Here is a 17,571-nt window from a genome sequence, read left to right on the forward strand (position 1 = left end):
GGAATCTCCAGTACCTAAAGGGATTCCAGGAGAGCTGGAGAGGGATTTGGGACAAGGACCTGGAATAACAGGACACAGGGAATGGCTTCCCACTGTCAGAGGGCAGGGAGAGATGAGATATTGGGAAAAACCTTTTCCTTGTGTGGGTGGGAAGGCCCTAGCACAGGTCGCCCTGGCACAGAATGGGCTGCCTCTGGATCCCTAAAAGTGTCCAAGGCCAGGTTGGACGAGGCTTGGAGCACCCTGAGATAGTGGAAGGTATCCCTGCCCATGGCACGGGGGTTGGAACTGAATGAGCTTTAAGGTCCCTTCTGACCCAAAGCATTCCTTGATCTTTGTGGTGCTTTGGGGTGTCCCCACCCCCTGTGAGTAACAATGACCACTCACTACGAGCTCTCGCTATCGTTTATAAACCATTAGAGGTTAGCAAATAAAAATCTCCACCAGAGACTGAAAAGAAACAGAATTTGCCATGACAAATTATCCCAGACTCTGATGGTATTTAATGGCTGCCGTGTAGAGGCACTCCACACAAAGAGCTGGTCCCTCTCAGCGAGGCGCGGTGCCAGAGCAAGGAGCACTTGCCACTCAGCCACTCAGCCAGCCCTGGACAAGTACTTCTGGAGGGCAATTTGCTCCCTCAACAGTGTCTGTCGAGGCAGAATAATACCAGCTGTGCTTCCTGGCTGGAGCCTCTGCAGCACAAGCTGCAGATTACATCGGAATTGCCAAGCCCAGGATAAACAAAAAGATTAAGAGGGCCTCACCCTTTGTATTGAACAATCACACTCTGAAGCAAGAAATCACAGCCCACGTCGTGGGCAGGCACCGGGCTGAGCCCAGGTTTGGGTGACAGGGGAGGAGTAAGCAGCTCACTCACACATCTGGGGAAACCACAGATGCTCTTAATCACAGGTTTTCCTGACCTGTAGGCGCTGACAAATTGCATCCTATGGATGAACCTTTTATTAAACCACAGAGGGTTTCCAAATTATATTCTCTTTCTCAGCATTCCCAAATTGAAATCCAGCACACATGACCCTTCTAAATTCTTCATTTAGAGGGTGACACAGCACTTTCCAAAGAGATTTCAGGGCTGAAAGGAAGTAAATGGGGATGTGATGTTGCATCGGTGGAAGGCAGCTCAAAAGCTGAACCAGGGGCTATGAGAACTGACATTTTTGAATTCTTTGATGATGTCTCAGCCCCACTGGAGCTGAAGATGCTTTTTGTCCTGAGTGACTCCCAAGGCCAATCCCTTGCTGTCTGCTGGGGCAGAAACATCTCATGAAATACGTAGCCTTTAAATCTTACTGTTTTTTCTCTGCGCATGGGGAAGGACGGCTGGTATTTTAAAATGAATGAAATGACTGTTGCTCAGGCCAGGAAAGGTAACCACAAAGCAAAATTGCCCTGGTTCCACTTCCATGCCACGCTGGAGCAGGAGATAGCTGCTCAGCTCACAACTGAGTGAGAAAGACGATGCCTGGCAGTTCTCATCATCGTCTGGACCAACAGAGCAACCCACATAAAAGGAAGAAAAAAGCCTGCTGATCAGATTGGTGTGACAGAGGCTCATGAGAGACATGCACATTTTCAATCTAAATGACAGCTTGAGGGATCTATATTACTAATTATCAACTAATATTGCCAGAGTTCCCAGGCTGGCTTCAAAGGTTCTCACAAAGTGCCCCAAGTACAGGGTTTCCATCTCATCATAAGGCTTTTTTCTTTGTCCCTGCTAAATGGATTGCTCCATCCTGGGCTCCCTCTGCATAAGTCAGCTTGCACATGATGAGCTTTGCAGCAATGAAATTCGTTACCTTAACCACAAAAAACCAGAAACATTTGCTGCAACTGTTAGAATGCTTTTGCACCTAATTTCAAAAAAAAAAAAAAAAAAAAAAAAGGGGGTTTCCTCTCTTCCTTTCCCCTCCTCCCCGCCTACTCCTAATCCCATGCTAACACCTTTGTAAAACCTGGGGTGAGTAGTTTGGAAATTGAAAAAGCAGGGAAGGGGGGGGGCAAAAAAAATAGAAAAATATATCAGATCTCCAGACAATGAAATTGAGCAGCTATCTCTCATATCCTGCAGTGCTCAGGCTGAGGTCATAAGTTAAACAGGACATCAGAATAGTTGATGTAATTTGCTTATTTAGGATCAGAGCATTCAGTGACGTGCAAGAGACAACCTATTTGAATGTGCAGATAATCCCCCTGTCAATGTGGGGCTGTTCAGATGCACAAACTGCAGCTGGAGCCTGGGATTTTTTTTCCCTTGCACATTTATTTTTGCAGGGGATATAATTGCAATGATTTTTCCTTGCAGGAAAGCCTTGAAACCTCACCTGGGATCAGCCTCCTGTTGAGTAAGGTATTGTTCAAGCAGGGTCCCTGCCCCAGCCAGCTTAAAGGCTAAAGGGTCAAGTCAAACAGAGGGTGGGAAAGGAAGGAGAGGCCCGGGGGAGGTGGGGGTGGCACAGCGGCTCCGCAGGACCCGGGTCCCCCAGCCTGCTCCCCCCACCCCGTACCCGAGCGAAGCCTCAGACCCTGAACTGAGCTGAGCAGCAGCTACACTTTTCAGTAAAACCCAGCACAGCTTTTCTGCAGATGGACAGGCCCTCCTGGCTCCAAACACAGCTGCAGAGCCTCACACCAGTGAGGGTTTTACAGCAGTTAGAAACCTTTAACCACAAGGTTCTTCCAGATTCCAGGAGGAATTTCTTGGTGAGCCCAAACAACACTGAACACAGTTGTCCCTTCAAGCCATAGTGACAAACCCTTGTGATATAAGGGTAAAGCTAAAAACTTGCAGTGTTCATCTCCTCAGTTTATCACCATCCAAGCTGGGATTCCTCCCTGTCAGCAGCACTGCTCACCCCAAGCTTGCCAGCCCTGTGCCTCCACTGATCTGCTTCCACACTAGTGTTCTTTCACTGACACAAGTTGACTGGGCCAGACACCTCAGCCATGGGAAGTGAAATGTCCTGGGCCCTCGGACTCACCAAGCAGCCAGTGACAAGGCCCTGGCACAGTGGCAAGTTCAGAGGCGTAGCACACACCTGCTTTGGGTGGACTTTCAATCACATGGCATGGAAAAGCAAGATGGCAAAAGTCACACCAGTCATCCAGGTAATGGATCCTGCCAAAACATCGCTGTTCTCCAGAGACAATTCATTCTCATTTAAGAGTCTGGAATGACATGGAGACATGGAGTTCATGTTCTCCTTCTGTCCCACCAGGCCACACCCAAGTGTCACAGCAGGGTGTTTCAAACAGGGACAGCACCAGGAAGAGTGGGAGACAACCACTGCTGGAGCTAGGAGAGGAGCTGAATTTCACCCCACTACAAAATGACCCCTCTGTCAGCTGTCTGTGCCTATGCACTGGAGCCCATGCCTTCTTCGGCAGGTTTGGGTGTTTTTTCCTTCTTTAACTGCTAGTTCTGTGTTAGAATCTCCTCCAAGCTGTGGAAAGCAGAGCATCAGTGATTGCCTGGGTGAGTCAGGCTGTGAGCTGATGCTAAGGCTGCCCACAACAGCCTCCAACAACTCCGTAGAGATCTTCCTGACTACTGTAACAGTTCAGCATCTTGAATTGATCATGTCTGAACACCCCAAACATTACTTCACACTGTCCCTTCCAGAAGGAAGTATTTCAGCTATCTGGAAAGAACTAAAATACAAGATACCCAAATATGTGCAGAAGTGACAGGCAAGTGATATTTGCATTTCAAATACAAGGAATGGGTTTGTAACATTTTAAGGCCACGAAATGTAGAACTTCTATAGGGGTTTTTTGCATGTCACCAAAAGATAGAATTAATCTATTTTCACTCAGCCCCACTAAAACATTCCTCTCCAAAGACGCCACCAGGCCCAGCTACTCTGCAGGGGTGGCTTCACCAGGATCATCACTGAGTCCTTACAATGCAGCACTTGAGGAACACATGGAATGAAAAGGTCATTCCTGCACCATCACTGACACCTTTGGCAGCAGTCCACACTCCTGAAGCCTTTAACTGGAGAGACCAAGCTGAAGTCCAGCACACGTGAGTGCAGAAATGCTGAGCAGCTCCTGGATGACACTCCCTGTGCACTTGCTGCTCTAGGTCAGACAGAGGTAGCCAGTATTGGACATTGTTTTAACAGAAGCAGTATTTTGGCAGGGTTACAAAGCAAGCCCATTCTTTACATCTGCAAAAGAGAGCTCATCCATCCCTGCTGAGGGAGCTGACAGAGGAAACGTATTTTCCAGCAGTCTTGGGTACAACATTGAATTGGGACCTATTTTTACCACGTGCTCTGCACTACACGCATTAATTGTTATGACAACATTTGCTGCCATATTCACTCCAGTCATTTACAGAACAGAACTCAGGAGACAAAACAAGTCCCTGCTCCATGAGACAGAGGGAGCAGGCAGGATGCCACATTACTTCCTGTGACACGCTGCCAGGGCTGGCAACACAGATAACCCATCCCGTGCTGCTAGGTCAGGCCCAGCTCCATGCAGGAGATGAGGAGAGGGGCCCAGCTCATGCCCATCCTCCTCCTCCTGCCTAGCACAGACACAGCAGCACTCAGCTCTTTCTGGAGCCCTGCTGGTGTGCCCACCATGCTCCCCCAATGTAAGGGCAGCCAAAACTCTTTGTCACCACTCTGTCACCCCTCAGCAAAGTGCTCTGCAAGGAGGAGCAGGCCTCAGAGCAGTCTGGGAGCCACAAGATCTGTGACCCAGCTTTGGAGCAGCACAGACAGGCTGGCAAGAACAGCTCAGCAGTTTCAGGATCCGGCCTCCATCCTAATTAAGCCCAATTAGGTTTACAAAGAATGAGGATGTTTTAGGAAGGATGTATAAAAGAACTGCTGAGGTCTCTGTAGGCCATGTAGGCCCGGAGCACCCTCCTGAAGGCAGAAATTGCCTCTGTTGATGTGGGCTCTCAGTTTTCTGGAGTGCTGGAGGATGATCCTGCTGCCTGTGCAGCACACGGCTCCCCTTGCACACAACCCCAGGAAATGCAGCTGGGAGAGCTGGGATTCTCCTCCAGAGGATGAGCAGCACATCAGCCAAACCTGCGCTGTCCGCACAGCTGAGTAAAATCTGCTCCAAAATGCCAATGCATTAAATGAAGGTAAATATGATTCAGAACAGGGAGAGGTTTGGCAAATCAGCATCTTCCCATGCTGAGGGGTATAAAACATGCAGCTGTTCCACCACCACAATTTCCAGGGAAGGCATTTCTCCTGGAAGTAAGAGAACACTTAGTATATATTCCTAGCCAGATTGATTACCCCTATTTATATTGTAAACTAAGACAGCATGTACTAAACCCATAGAGTTAACCAGTTCCAGACTCCAGATCCTGGGTGAGGGGTCAGTTTTCCATTGTCTGCTGCACAGTCTTGTGCATTTATTAGAGAGCACAGAGTTTCCTGAATCATGATTTTGTGTGTGTGCACGCTTATTTTTGTGGTATTTCAACAGCCATCAGGAGGAACACTGCTATTGTATGGGATGTCAGGGAACTGGAGAATCCATGAGGTTTTTTTAAAGGTTTGTTTAAAACAGCAAGAAGTCAGCATGCCACTATAAATACATGTATGTAGAACAACTGCAATCTGTTCTGGGACAATAAAACCACAGGACTGAAGGCAGTATCCCATAGCTGAATATATCCATTTATCCTGCAGTAAGATGAACCCCTGTTCTGTGGATCCGATCTGCAGGGAGTTTCATCAGTCTCCTCTCACAGCCAACCTGCCCAGCTGGACAACTCTCATTTGCTTTCTAAGTTACAGATCCAGTTTCAGCATCTGACAGCAAATATAAACAGAGGTTCAGGACATGCTCTCTGGTGTGTCTGCTCCTACACCACTTGTGCAATTCCACTGGGCCAGGAAACCCCAGATCTCCACCATGAGGCACCGAGCCAGACTCATTGTCTTGTTTATCCCTAAGAAAAAGCAAATTTTCTAAACAACTTGCTTCTTTTTCTCTCTTTAAACACTGATAAGGTGAGAGATGTTGAAGTTCCCTGTTGGTTTATAATGCAGTTTGGGAAGGGATAGGTTTCGGCGTGTTGCTGTAACAAACACAATAGTAAAATTGGAAGAGATGGTGATTTGAGCTAACACAATTAAAATTTATTCTTAAACAGCAATCCACAGATATCCTGTGCCAAACACAATCTGGAGCCATCAACTAGCATGGACATGAATTAACCTAATAGCTTCTGGAAAAAAAAGAAGTCCTATGAAAAAATCCTCCTATTAAAGTAATTAAGTGTTAACAGAATCACCGAGCCATAATTAAACATGGTTTATAATTAAAACAGCATGTGTCCTAGACAGAGAACACAGCAACAAAGAGAGTCCAACCATGACAGTTGATGCCAAAACACAGGCCAAGTACCAAAAATCGGAAAAACAGGCGAGTTTCTAGCAAAGCTGCAGATGCAGAGCCTCTGATCCTCTGACTGAGCCCCCAGCACTGTGACGGATGTGACCGCGCTCAGAACTCCTCACGGCTTTGCCAGGTGCTGCCAAAGTTCAAGCAGAACTCTTGGGAACCAAGAAGGCACCGAGTGCAAGGCCCAGGACACCGAGGCAGCGCAGGGAGCGGTGAGTGAGCGGGAGCCGGGGCTGGAGCCAGCCTCGTCCTACCTGGCAGCGGCTGAAGATGTCACCCAGGGACACCTGCACGTTGAAGTGCTTCAGCACCTGCAGCGCCTGTTCCTTCGCCTTCTCGGAGCAGTTCACAGAGAAACACCTTCCTTCTCCCACCTGGGAGCGCAGCTGCAAACCAGAGACACCAGTGAGGCCGAGCGTCAGGGCACGTGGAGCTCTTCTGATACTCTTGGCTTGGTTTGAATTCTGAATAAGGCTTGGAGTTAGGGTGTGTTTACAGTCTGAATTCTGGTCTGGGCACCACAAATGGTAACTTAACAGCCACTGCTGCAAGAGCTCTGACTATTGAAGCACTGCATGATTTTATGTGTATGAAATATGATTTAGGCTGGAGAAAGGAAGGCTCAGGGGGACCTTCTCACTCTCTACAACTCCCTGGCAGGAGAGTGCAGCCAGGGGCGGTTGACCTCCTCTCCCAGCTAACAAGTGACAGAACAAGAGGAAATGGCCTCAAGATGCTCCAAGGGAGGTCTAGATTGGATTTCAGGGAACATTTCTTTACAGAAAGGTGGTCAGGCATTGGAATGAGTTGTCTGGGGAGGTGTTGGAAGTGTCATCTCTGGAAGTGTTCAAGAGTCATCTGTATGTGGCACTTGGAGACATAGTTTAGTGGGGACCACGGTGGTGATGCTGGGTTAACAGCTGGACTTGATAATCCTAAAGGTCTTTTCCAACCTTAACAATTCCACTATTCTATTCTATAAAATATACCCAAGTCCTGTCCATGCACAATTTGGTGAGGTGGTGCTAACAGGGGCAGCAAAAGGAAACTAAATTCAATCCCAGCTTTCTGATGAAACTTGACCAGATCCCACAGAGTGTGCCAAAGCACAATGATGGAATCAGTGTCCAGTGACCACTTCAACCCCTCTGATTCACACAAACATTTCACCTGGAGTTCCCTGGTGGACAAGAAATTTGAAGGGGTTGATATGGGCAGCCCCTCAATGTTTGTTCCACACTTTGCAGAGAAGTGCATCTGGGAATGAGCACTGGGAAGTCCCAGACACATCTTCATGACCATGCTTAGGACTTACAGGAGTGGAGTCAGCTATACACCAGTAAAGGAGCCTGGCAGAGCCATCCCATCCTTGTGGAGGGCATCCAAAGGCAAGGGAATAGAGAGAACCAGACATTTCCCAGGAGTATTGTACCCTGGAAGCAGTTATTTTCCTTTTGCAATTCCTACACAGTACTTTGAAGTTAGAGCTCTGCCAAACAAGATGATGCTGGATGCTGAATTCCCTATTCCACCAGCTGTAGGCTCAAGAAACCTGCAGGGTGGCTGCATGTGCCTCACAGTGTCTCATTATGGGAGGAGTTTTATTCCACTCTGATTTTCCATAGGAAGTCAGCAACCCCTGTTCTGCAAATATTCTGAGTGGCTGCCCAAGTAGCTGGGAGATTTTATACTGACAGTTTGTGACAAAGAAGTCCTGCACCCTGGCTCATGTGAACAGAACTCTGGCTCATCCAGAACAGTTTCACTCTTCCAAATGGATTATTAGGCAGTAAAAAATTGCAAAGAGCCTGCAACAGGACATCACAGCACTGCAAGCACTGACTTGGCAGCTTCAGCACTGCATTTTGAAGTGTGTCTGTGAACAGCTCTGAACAGGTGGTGCTGAGGGCAAGGTTGGCCTTTGCTTTGGCTTTTCTGTTTATCTATAGCAATACAAAACCTCTCCAGCTTCCACCAGACTCTTGCTCGGGGCCTTCCAATCTCCCCCTTCCAAGCCTGAAGAAATGTCCCTGAGGGCTGAAACTCTCTCAGTGTGGAGCCAGCCAGCAAGCAAGAATCTCTGGGATAAAAAGCACAGAAACTGAGCTGCCTTTTCACCTGCCAGTGAGGCCAGACAGAAACACACTGTTCTGGATTGCTTGGCTTGACTTCCACCCCCACCCCCAATGGAGAGCAATCGCTCTTGCCATGATACACGACTGAATGTAAGTATAAAGAAGCATTTCACCCTGGGCCTTGGTGGTTGAGAACAGCAAACCTCTGAAGACCCTAAATGTAGCTATTAGTGGAGAAAACATGAAAAATCCAAGCCAGCTGTTGCATTCACGTCTGACTTTTCCTCTTGTCTCCCCTGCACACACCAGACCATGCAATGATCAGTGCCAGAAACACGCCAGCAGCTTGGAACACTCACAGTGTGATATGGGAGTCCAGAGGTCAAAATTACTCTTCCTTCCTGTCGGGCTATCTGGAAAAAACAGTAAAAAATCCAAATGAACAGGGGCTGAAGTTACACTGAGTTCAAGATCTACTTGCAGTCACAGAAGAGAGGAGGTGAACTGGAGATATTGAGTGTTTCTGTCAGTGTCAGTCCACACCTGGTCAAGAGTTCCTGACAGCAAGAGCAGCTCAGGGTATGGCTCCCCCCTTGTCCCCTCCCTGCCAATCCCTGCCTCATCTCCCATGTGCTGGAATAAGCTGCTGGTGCATCTGTACCACATATGGCCCAGGGAACCATTCCACCTTGAAGCAATCCTATACAAAAACAATCTTTTAATTTTTTCCCTTAACCCAGACTATTTCTATTTCCCCAGTCTAGGTCACAAAGAAGGAAACAGTTCTACTGCACAGGGGAAAAAGGAAAAAAAAACCTAAGCAGGTAATTCTAGAAAAAAAATGCACCATGAAATGTGTCTGCAAACTTCATACCTTTAACAAAACTGCTCCTTAGAGAAGGAGGGTGTTATTGTCCTGGCAACCCAACACACAGGAATTCTGCACCTTTCCAGGCTGCAGGGAACATCTCCCGTGAGTTTATCACCTCCTGACTTGGAATCCTGAGCTTTTGTCAGAGGTCTGGTCCTTCAAGTGGAAGGTCTGTGCTGAGTTCCCAGGGAGCTCATCACTGCTCTGCTGACCTTCACATGGGCTCGGGGACACTGCAGAGGGGTCACTGCCAAAGGGAGGCACTAAATCTGGAGCTGCAAGGGTGGAAGTGTGACTGACCTTCCTTCACATGATTGAATGACGTCCTTCCCTCCCACCCCTCACCCTCCTGGAGGAGAGACAGAACCTCATGGCTGCAGCAATAGGAGGATTCACAAGGATTCCCATGTGAACCAGGACTCAGCTCTGATCCTGCTGACAAGAGATCAGTGCTTTGAAGTAGGCACAAGGTTATTTCTCTCCTCTGGCTTGGATTCTGATAGAAGCCCTCATGTTTTTCACTGACTCCAGATGTGTGTCATGGAGGTCTCTCATCTGGTTCAGAGTGCAGCAGCTCTGTCTGGATCCTTCTCTACCCTTGGCAGGAGGACACATTTGGGATCAGAGTCCTGCTGCACTTCCCAGAGAGACACCAGCGAGTACAGCCAGGGAACAGCAGACAAACCAACTACAACTTTTAAGCTCTGTCTTGGGTAGTCATTCTCTTAAGACTCACTGGACCTATAGCAACAGGAAACAAGGTGGAGAAGGCTCTGAAGGCCCTGTGCAGGCAGCTAAACAAACTGGTTTCTTCCCTTTTTTCCTCTTCCTGAGCTTTCAGGTATCTGCTTCCCTCCTTTAGTTGTGAAGTCACTCTTTGGCTGAAAGTTCTGCACTGAGAAGGTGGCTGGCAACAACTTCTAAAACATCTTTCTACAGGCAAAATTACTGGATTTCTTTCAAAATCAACCCTCTCTTTCTCAATAAAAGAAAAAACCTCTAAGAATAGGAGCCTTGAAGGGGCAGCACAAACACCCCATGCAGTCCTGCTGCTGAGCAGCCAACACAGCACCCTTGTGGCACAGTAGTGAGGGAGGTCTGGTAAGGCAACGACAAAAGGTCACCACAGGGATTTGCTGACAAGGGAAAAGGGATGTGAAATTCCTCCAGACCCGTGTTTGCTTCAGGGTAAGTCTGAGGACTTCACAGCTGGAACACTCCATTCTGACTTTCCACATCCAGGGTTAATTAGTTCAAGCTTGATAAATCCCCTTATCTAAATGGCTCTGCAGAGACAGGCAAAGAACATCAAATAAAAAGGAGAAAAGCAATAACTCTTCCAACATGTTTTTCTGCCTCTGGAACAACGACTGGGAGAAGCACGCAGAGCCAGAAAAGCCATGTGATAGCACACATCTGACTGAGACCACAGAGGGTATGTGCTGGAGAAAAGGGCACAATTCCTTCTTTTTCTCCAAAAGCAACAATGGAAGGCAGCTCTGGGACCATCGGGGGATGTGTGGTCAGGGATGCAAATGAGAGGAAAAGAACACCCGGGCAGCATTTTGGCATGGGTGTCAGGAACCTGTGCTCTAGCCCAAGCGCTGCAGAGAGGGCATTGGCCTCAGTTTCACAATCTATTACAAAGATAATATCAACTTCCTCTGGAAAAGGCTTAGACCTTCTGGATAAAAAGCACTCCCTAATCTGTTGGTATTACTGATTATCCCTGTCTGTTCAGCCAACTTCCATCCTGCAGAAATGAATGAACCTACAGGAATTACTGTCAGAGAGACCTGGAAGGGCAACAACTGAGAGAGGGCAGAGAGAGCCCCTTTGTTTCCAAGCCAGCACCAGCAGCAGGATGATTTGTGACAATCTAAAGCGTCCTGAACAAAGGCCAAAGGAGGCTCCAAAAAACAGCAGCACAAGGCTGTGGATTTGTAAGTTAAACTTTGCCAAGTCTGTGCAAGACACATGTTGGGCAATGCCACATGTCTTTGGAGAGCCAAACTGCAGTACTGGAAAAGATGTGTTCCCCTAGCAGTGGTCCTGAGCCTGGGCCAGCAAGGCCCCACTTCAACCCAAAAGGGAGTGGACAGAAAGTGTCTGTCCCAGGGTATGTGCTGGGAAAGCACCCAGACAAGGATCTGCTAGAGAAGTGGATCACAAAACCCAGTCCAAACCCTCCCTGTAATCCCAGGCTCTTTTAAAGAGTCAGTAAACCAAGAGCTTAAGAGCTCTGAGCACACTCAGTCCAGCCCTCCCAGTATTGCAACCCTAATCTTCTCTTCAGCATTCCTGAAAAGTATAAATTGCACAGAGTTATCCCATGGTTTTGTAATGTGGCCTTAAATGTCACACCAAAACCATCCACCCAGTTTTGTTTCTCTGTGCAGATCCATTTGTATCAAGGTCTCCAATGAAAGACCTTCTCCTCCTGCTGACCAAACATCAAAAGCCAAGTCTTCATCTTAAAAGCAACACAGCTCTTCATCTGCCCTCTCTGAATTTAGCTTCCCACCAGACTAAAAAGACCAGCTAACCTGGAGAATGTCATCTACATCAAAAATATGGAAAAAGCTAGTCAAAGCTGAGACAAGATCCAAGATTAGATTCCCCCATTAGGTGAAGATCTGCTCACTACAGGATTAAAATCCCTTTTGTGTCACCTGGTTCCAAATCAGTCTAGGGCAATTTAGATCTGGGTGCACAATGCTCTATCTGGCTCCTGAGATCCATCCAGCCTGGCCCTTCTCTGCAACTCACTGGTTCACCTGGAGCTTTGGAGGGTAGGTGTAACCTTGCAAGGGAATCTTCCACAGCATGGGAGCCTCAGGAAGCCAGTTTTGCTTGCCTTCTGGTTATTAGCATACTTCAAAAGATACCAGGTTTGCCTTAGCATCAGATTATCCTTAGAGATGAAGATGATTTTGAAGACCAAGAGCAAAGTCCATTCAAAAAATAAAGTATACTAACCCAGAACTGAAGCAGCTTTGAGATTCCACTGAGTCTTTTATTAGAAACCTAAGAGACTATGAACATTTTCCTAAAACCTTTTGCTCTGCCCCCAAGGTACAACATTGCAGGAGCTACTGTAGTCACTCAGGCTGCTGGGTGATCTTGTAGGGTTGGTATGACAAGGATCCCACTGCTTTGCCTGATTGTGCAAAATTGCAGAGAAAATAGGAGCATCCACTTTTCCATCTCCTTCCAATTATCTGGAAAACTCAAAAGATAGGTTTAAGATTCTCTGCAAAGAGAAGTTTGCAGAAGATGGAATCATAGACTAGTTTGGTTTAGAAGGGATCTTTAAAAGGTCATCTTGTCCCAACTCCCCTGCAGTGAGCAGGGACATCTTCAACTGGGTTAGGCTGCTCAGAGCCTCCATTCAACCTGACCAGGAATTTTCCAGGGATGGGACATGAAAGACCTGGGTAGGAACACAACAGGCACAGGGCACAATTTTAAGTAAATACACTTGTATTACTTGCAAATAACATGTTGCTTATAGGAGTAAGTGCAAAGGCAAAGGGTGGATCACCCAAAAGTGGCACCTGCACACTCAGAACCTGCTGCATCCCAGAGATGGAATCTCCACATTCTTTACCCCATGGATTGCCTGGAGCTGGAGTCAGAGTCCCTGGGGAGGAATGGCTGGATGCACACAGCCCTTCTTCAGAGAGGCCACACAGTAGAGCCAGGCTTGGGTCAGCCTGGGCCACTGCCCAAAGCCCTGCAAAGGCCCTGCCCGGGGTGCAGTGAGCAGTGCTGCCGGGCAAGGAGCTGGTGGGGACAGCTCATGGTGGGTTCCACCAGCTCTCAGTGCACAGGCTACAAAAATTCTCAGGTAAAGGAGCTTGTCTAGCACAACTGGAACTAATTCCAGCCCCAGCTGCAGACCTGCTGTCCCACACAGGTGTGTGCAGGTGCTACAGCAGGTAGGACAGCAAGGTAATGTGGGAAAAACAGCATGGCCACCCCACCGAGTGAGAGGGCTTAATAAAACCACCCCCACTGCCCTTCAGACAGGCTGCTGCTCATGGACAGGAGCTTCTGTAAGGACAACCTGTGAGTTCTTTGCCTTTCACAAGAGGATTAAACCAGAGACATTTTTGGCACGAATTTCTACTGGTTTTCCATTTTAAAAGATTTTCTGTATCTGCACTTATTACAGGCAACTTTTATCAGTCACTTCTCCAGTCAAGTCCTAATTAAATGGCATCATTAAATCAGAGACTGCAAGCTGGTAGCATCTCACAGCAGATAAACAGAACCACAGAATCACAGAATCATTAAGGCTGGGAAAGACCTCCCAGGTCATCGAGTCCAACCACAAACCCAGCACTGCCAACTCCACCAATAAATCTGGTCAGCCAGGGAGGATCCAGTGGATCGTGGTGCCAGAGGTCCTGCTCTCACACCTCTGCAGATCTTGCATGACAAGTCCAAGATAAAACATTTAGTCAATAACAACAGCACAACACAAAGTATAACACAGGACAAGAGTTTCACATCCATGGGAATGGGGGTTGCCAAACCAATTCCTGCCACATGTGCTAGCCTAAACAAAAAAAAAATAAAATCCATAACTGCCCAAGTACAGCTGAGGAAGTTCTCAGGCTTTTAAGCTTGATCCCAAATAAAAGAGTGTGAAAGACCAGACCCATCTGCTCACCAATACCTAAGCCACTTTAACAAAGAAAAGGAATGAGAATAATAAGGAGCAAATGCCAGGTGTTGCAGGAGTTCTTGGCACAAGGAGAAGTATAGTATGACTGATAAATCATTTGAGTGAAAAGACTTTAATGAAGAGCAAACACTAATGCTGTATACTTTTAGGTGTTCCTAGTGACACCAGTTTGAGACTATGCTGGGACAACACCCAAACCATCTGTCTTGTACTCAGTGACCAGGATCCAAACCCTCTGCTGGCCTTTGCAATAACATTCCCAAGTTTTTGGGTGTAGGGTGGTCAACATTCAACTTTGGTTCAATCAGGACCAGCCAGATATCAAACAGGGTGGGAGGAGTCTATTTTTATCTTTGATTATCCAAACCCAGATCAAAGGCTCTGCAATACAGTAACACTCCAAGGGCTTTTGATAGTGAAAGGATGTTTGTCTGGTCACCATAGAGAAAGCAATGTCAAACATCCTGTCCGTGGCACGATAAGGAATGGGGATGAGAAGTGGAGACAGGGTTCTGGGGGGAGGCACTGAGAACTGGTTTGTTTAAATAACTTGTGCAAGTTTGGCAGGGAGGAGATATTAATTATTTCTGCAGAAGTTAGAGCCTGCCCCGGATTCAGGCCAAGCAGACATCTGAAGAGGAAACATCCTGCACACCAGGCTGGGTGATCCATGCACATTTGATAGCACACACTGTGTGGCCTGGATATCTCTGCTGACTCCCTCAAAGGCAGGGAGGACCTCTGGGAGACCTGGACAAATCAGAAAGCTGGGCAATCACCGACCAGATGAAGTTCAACAAGGGAAAGTGACAGATTCTGCTCTTGGGATGGGCAACCCTGGATATACAAACAGGCTGGGGAATGAGATACTGGAGAGCAGCGTCACAGGAGGGGACCTGGGGGTCCTGGTTGACAGAAAGTTGAATGTGAGTCAGCAGTGCCCTAGAGCCAGGAGGGACATTTGTGTCCTAGGGGCATCAGGCCCAGCATCAAGGCCTGGTCGAGGGAGGGGATTGTCCCACTCTGCTCTGGGCTGGGGTGGCCTCACCCTGATGGCAGTTTTGGGCACCACAAAATAAAGACATTAGGCCATTAGAGAGTGTCCAAAGGAGGGCAATGACAACGGTGAAGGGCCTTGAGGGGAAGCTGTATGAGAGTGGCTGAGACTTGGTCTGTTCAGCCTGGAGAAAAGAAGAGTGAGAGGAGACCTCATTGCAGCTACAACTTCCTGGTGAGGGGGAAAGGAGAGGCAGACACTGATTTCTGCTCTCTGCAACCAGGGACAGGACATGAGGGAATGGCATGAAGTTGTGTCAGGGCAGGCTCAGGCTGGAGCTCAGGGCAAGGTTCTTCCCCCAGAGGGTGCTGGCACTGCCCAGGCTCCCCAGGGAATGGGCATGGCCCCGAGGCTGCCAGAGCTCCAGGAGCCTTTGGACAGCGCTGCCAGGGATGCCCAGGGTGGGCTTGTTGGGGGGTCTGGGCAGGGCCAGGAGCTGTTGTCAATGATCCTGGTGGGTCCTGCCAGAGTTCAGGGTGACCCAAAGAGCTGGGAATCAGAAAAGGGAGGGACCCACGGGGCAGCTCCTGCAGCCTGAGCACCAGTGCAGCTTCCTAGTAAGTCCCATCATGTCCCCATGGACACAGGAGCTGTGAACTCACCTCAGCAGCTTTCCTGTGGTCATCCTCATTGTCCAGCAGCCGGACATCCACGCCCAGGCAGCGCAGGTAGCGCCCCAGGCCCTGCAGCATGTTGTCACAGACCACGCTGAACTCCTGGGGGGAGATGGGGGCAGGGGGGTGTGAGGGCCCCATTCTGGGTCCTTGGCATTCCTAGAGAAAGACAGGAGATCCATAAGGAGCAGAAGTCTGATTCCCAGTTTTGTGTTTTTACTCCCTGCTTTAGTTCACCCACCATGGCACATCCAACTGCCTCCTTCCACCTGTGTCAATACCTCCCCATGCTCTGCAGCACCTCTAGATCCTCCTTCCCATACTTTCCACATTGCCATCACCACCTGGGCAGGGGGCAGAACATGATGGGGCTAATTCTGAATTTGCCATTCTCTCACTGACCCGCTGGCCACCTGATCCAGGGACCTGCAGCCTTTCCCTGGAGAAGAGCCAATCTGGCCTCCAGTGCTCTGCACAGACATTCATCTTCAAGAAGTCACAGAAACAGAGTCAAGGCTGCTGTTCCTCTAAATTAGTCTGTAATTAATAAGCACGTGCCAAAGCTTTGACTTGGGACAGACAAAGGGAGAAACAGGTAGACAAAGCAACCACGTCAACTCTGTTATCTTTGGAAGGTTAAAAATAGACAGTGCCTGAATTCTGTTTGTTTTATTTCAAATGTCTGCTGCTGGGGGAGTTCCTGCACTTGGAGGACTTGGGCTTTGGGAGGCTCCCAGAAGTACAATAGCTAAATTCATGGAGAAGGGAAGTTATTAAGGAACTTCCAATGTCCAGCTTTTGACTCCAGGAACTTGAATCAGCTGGGATGACTGAAGGACACTGCCAGCAGCTATGCAGGGAGCCAGCACTGCAGATCAGCTCTGCAGGAGCTGGCCCCAAGCTGGGAATGCTGTGGCACACCAGGCAGCTCCACCTGGGCTCTCCATGGGAACCAGCTCAGGTCCAGGAGCAACACTGGTGTGATGCTGCATTTCCCAGCAGCTGGTCTCTGCACCCAGAGCTCTGCAGCACTGGGCAGAGTGGGCTGTCACCAGCTCCTGCAGGACCCTGGTCAATGCAGCTGGGACACCAGAGCACGGTGACAAGGGATGGAGCTGCCCCCTGAAGCTGAGGCAGTTGGAGACACTACCCTGGCTGCTGCTGCTGTTCAAGCAGATGTGCAGGAGCTGCAGCTGGCTCTCAGCCAGTGTTTATCCAGTGGCCAGCACTGTCGTACAGAGCTTTTTTCTCACATTTCATGCCAGCAGAGAGCAAAAAGCTTATAAAGGAGAATAGAGTCATTAGCTCCACTTCAGACAAGGAAACACTGGGAAAGAGAGCTTGGAGTCCTGCAGGATGCAGTCAGAACAAGTCTGCTGTTTTTGGTGTCCCAGTCCAGGTTTTACCAACTGCCTCTCGGCTGATGAATCTGACTGTACAGAACACAAGGATGACCCATGGGTTTCCAAGGTGATTGAAGCCTGAAGTGCTCACTTTTCCCACCTCTGCAGCAGCCACCCAGCTCTGCTGTAACACACAACATTCACATGAACACAATGCTCAGGGAGCAGCTGTGTTCTGCTGCCTGCTCGAGGCACATTTACTCACAGGTGGACACAGTCATCTCAGCCCAGCCATGGAAAGGGGCACGGACTTCAGGAGATCCACACACACTTGGGGCTCCTCAGGATACACAGATACACACAGTGAGTCTTCTCAGGCAATAACAAAATGAGATTTGTGCCAAGGTTTCCAAAGGTGCACAAACCACTGAATGGCTCCATTTTAAAAGTAAAATGTTGTTACTGAGAGGCACCAGTCACATTTCAAGATACTTAAGCAGAGTTGCA

General features: G+C 48.5%; 1 protein-coding gene across 8 annotated transcripts in view; it reads right to left on the minus strand.

Annotated features, from left to right (window-relative positions):
- The window catches only part of EXD3 (exonuclease 3'-5' domain containing 3), a 251,278-nt gene that overhangs the window by 110,581 nt on the left and 123,126 nt on the right, over positions 1–17,571 (minus strand). For 7 of the 8 annotated variants that reach the window (XR_005952833.1, XM_041406503.1, XM_041406504.1 and 4 more), the window contains 3 exons: positions 15,710–15,880; positions 8,846–8,899; positions 6,666–6,797 (listed from right to left, as the gene is read on the minus strand). Coding sequence is in view for 7 of the 8 variants with exons in the window: in XM_041406503.1 (XP_041262437.1) it covers positions 6,666–6,797; positions 8,846–8,899; positions 15,710–15,880 (357 nt within the window). In the remaining variant the exon portion in view is untranslated. Of the gene's footprint in view, positions 1–6,138; positions 6,542–6,665; positions 6,798–8,845; positions 8,900–15,709; positions 15,881–17,571 lie in introns of those variants that run through there. The other variant, XM_041406505.1, reaches the window with a different exon arrangement.

Source organism: Onychostruthus taczanowskii, unplaced genomic scaffold (genome assembly GCF_017590055.1).
Source record: "Onychostruthus taczanowskii isolate IOZ18803 unplaced genomic scaffold, ASM1759005v1 scaffold25, whole genome shotgun sequence".
NCBI classification, from domain to species: domain Eukaryota; kingdom Metazoa; phylum Chordata; class Aves; order Passeriformes; family Passeridae; genus Onychostruthus; species Onychostruthus taczanowskii.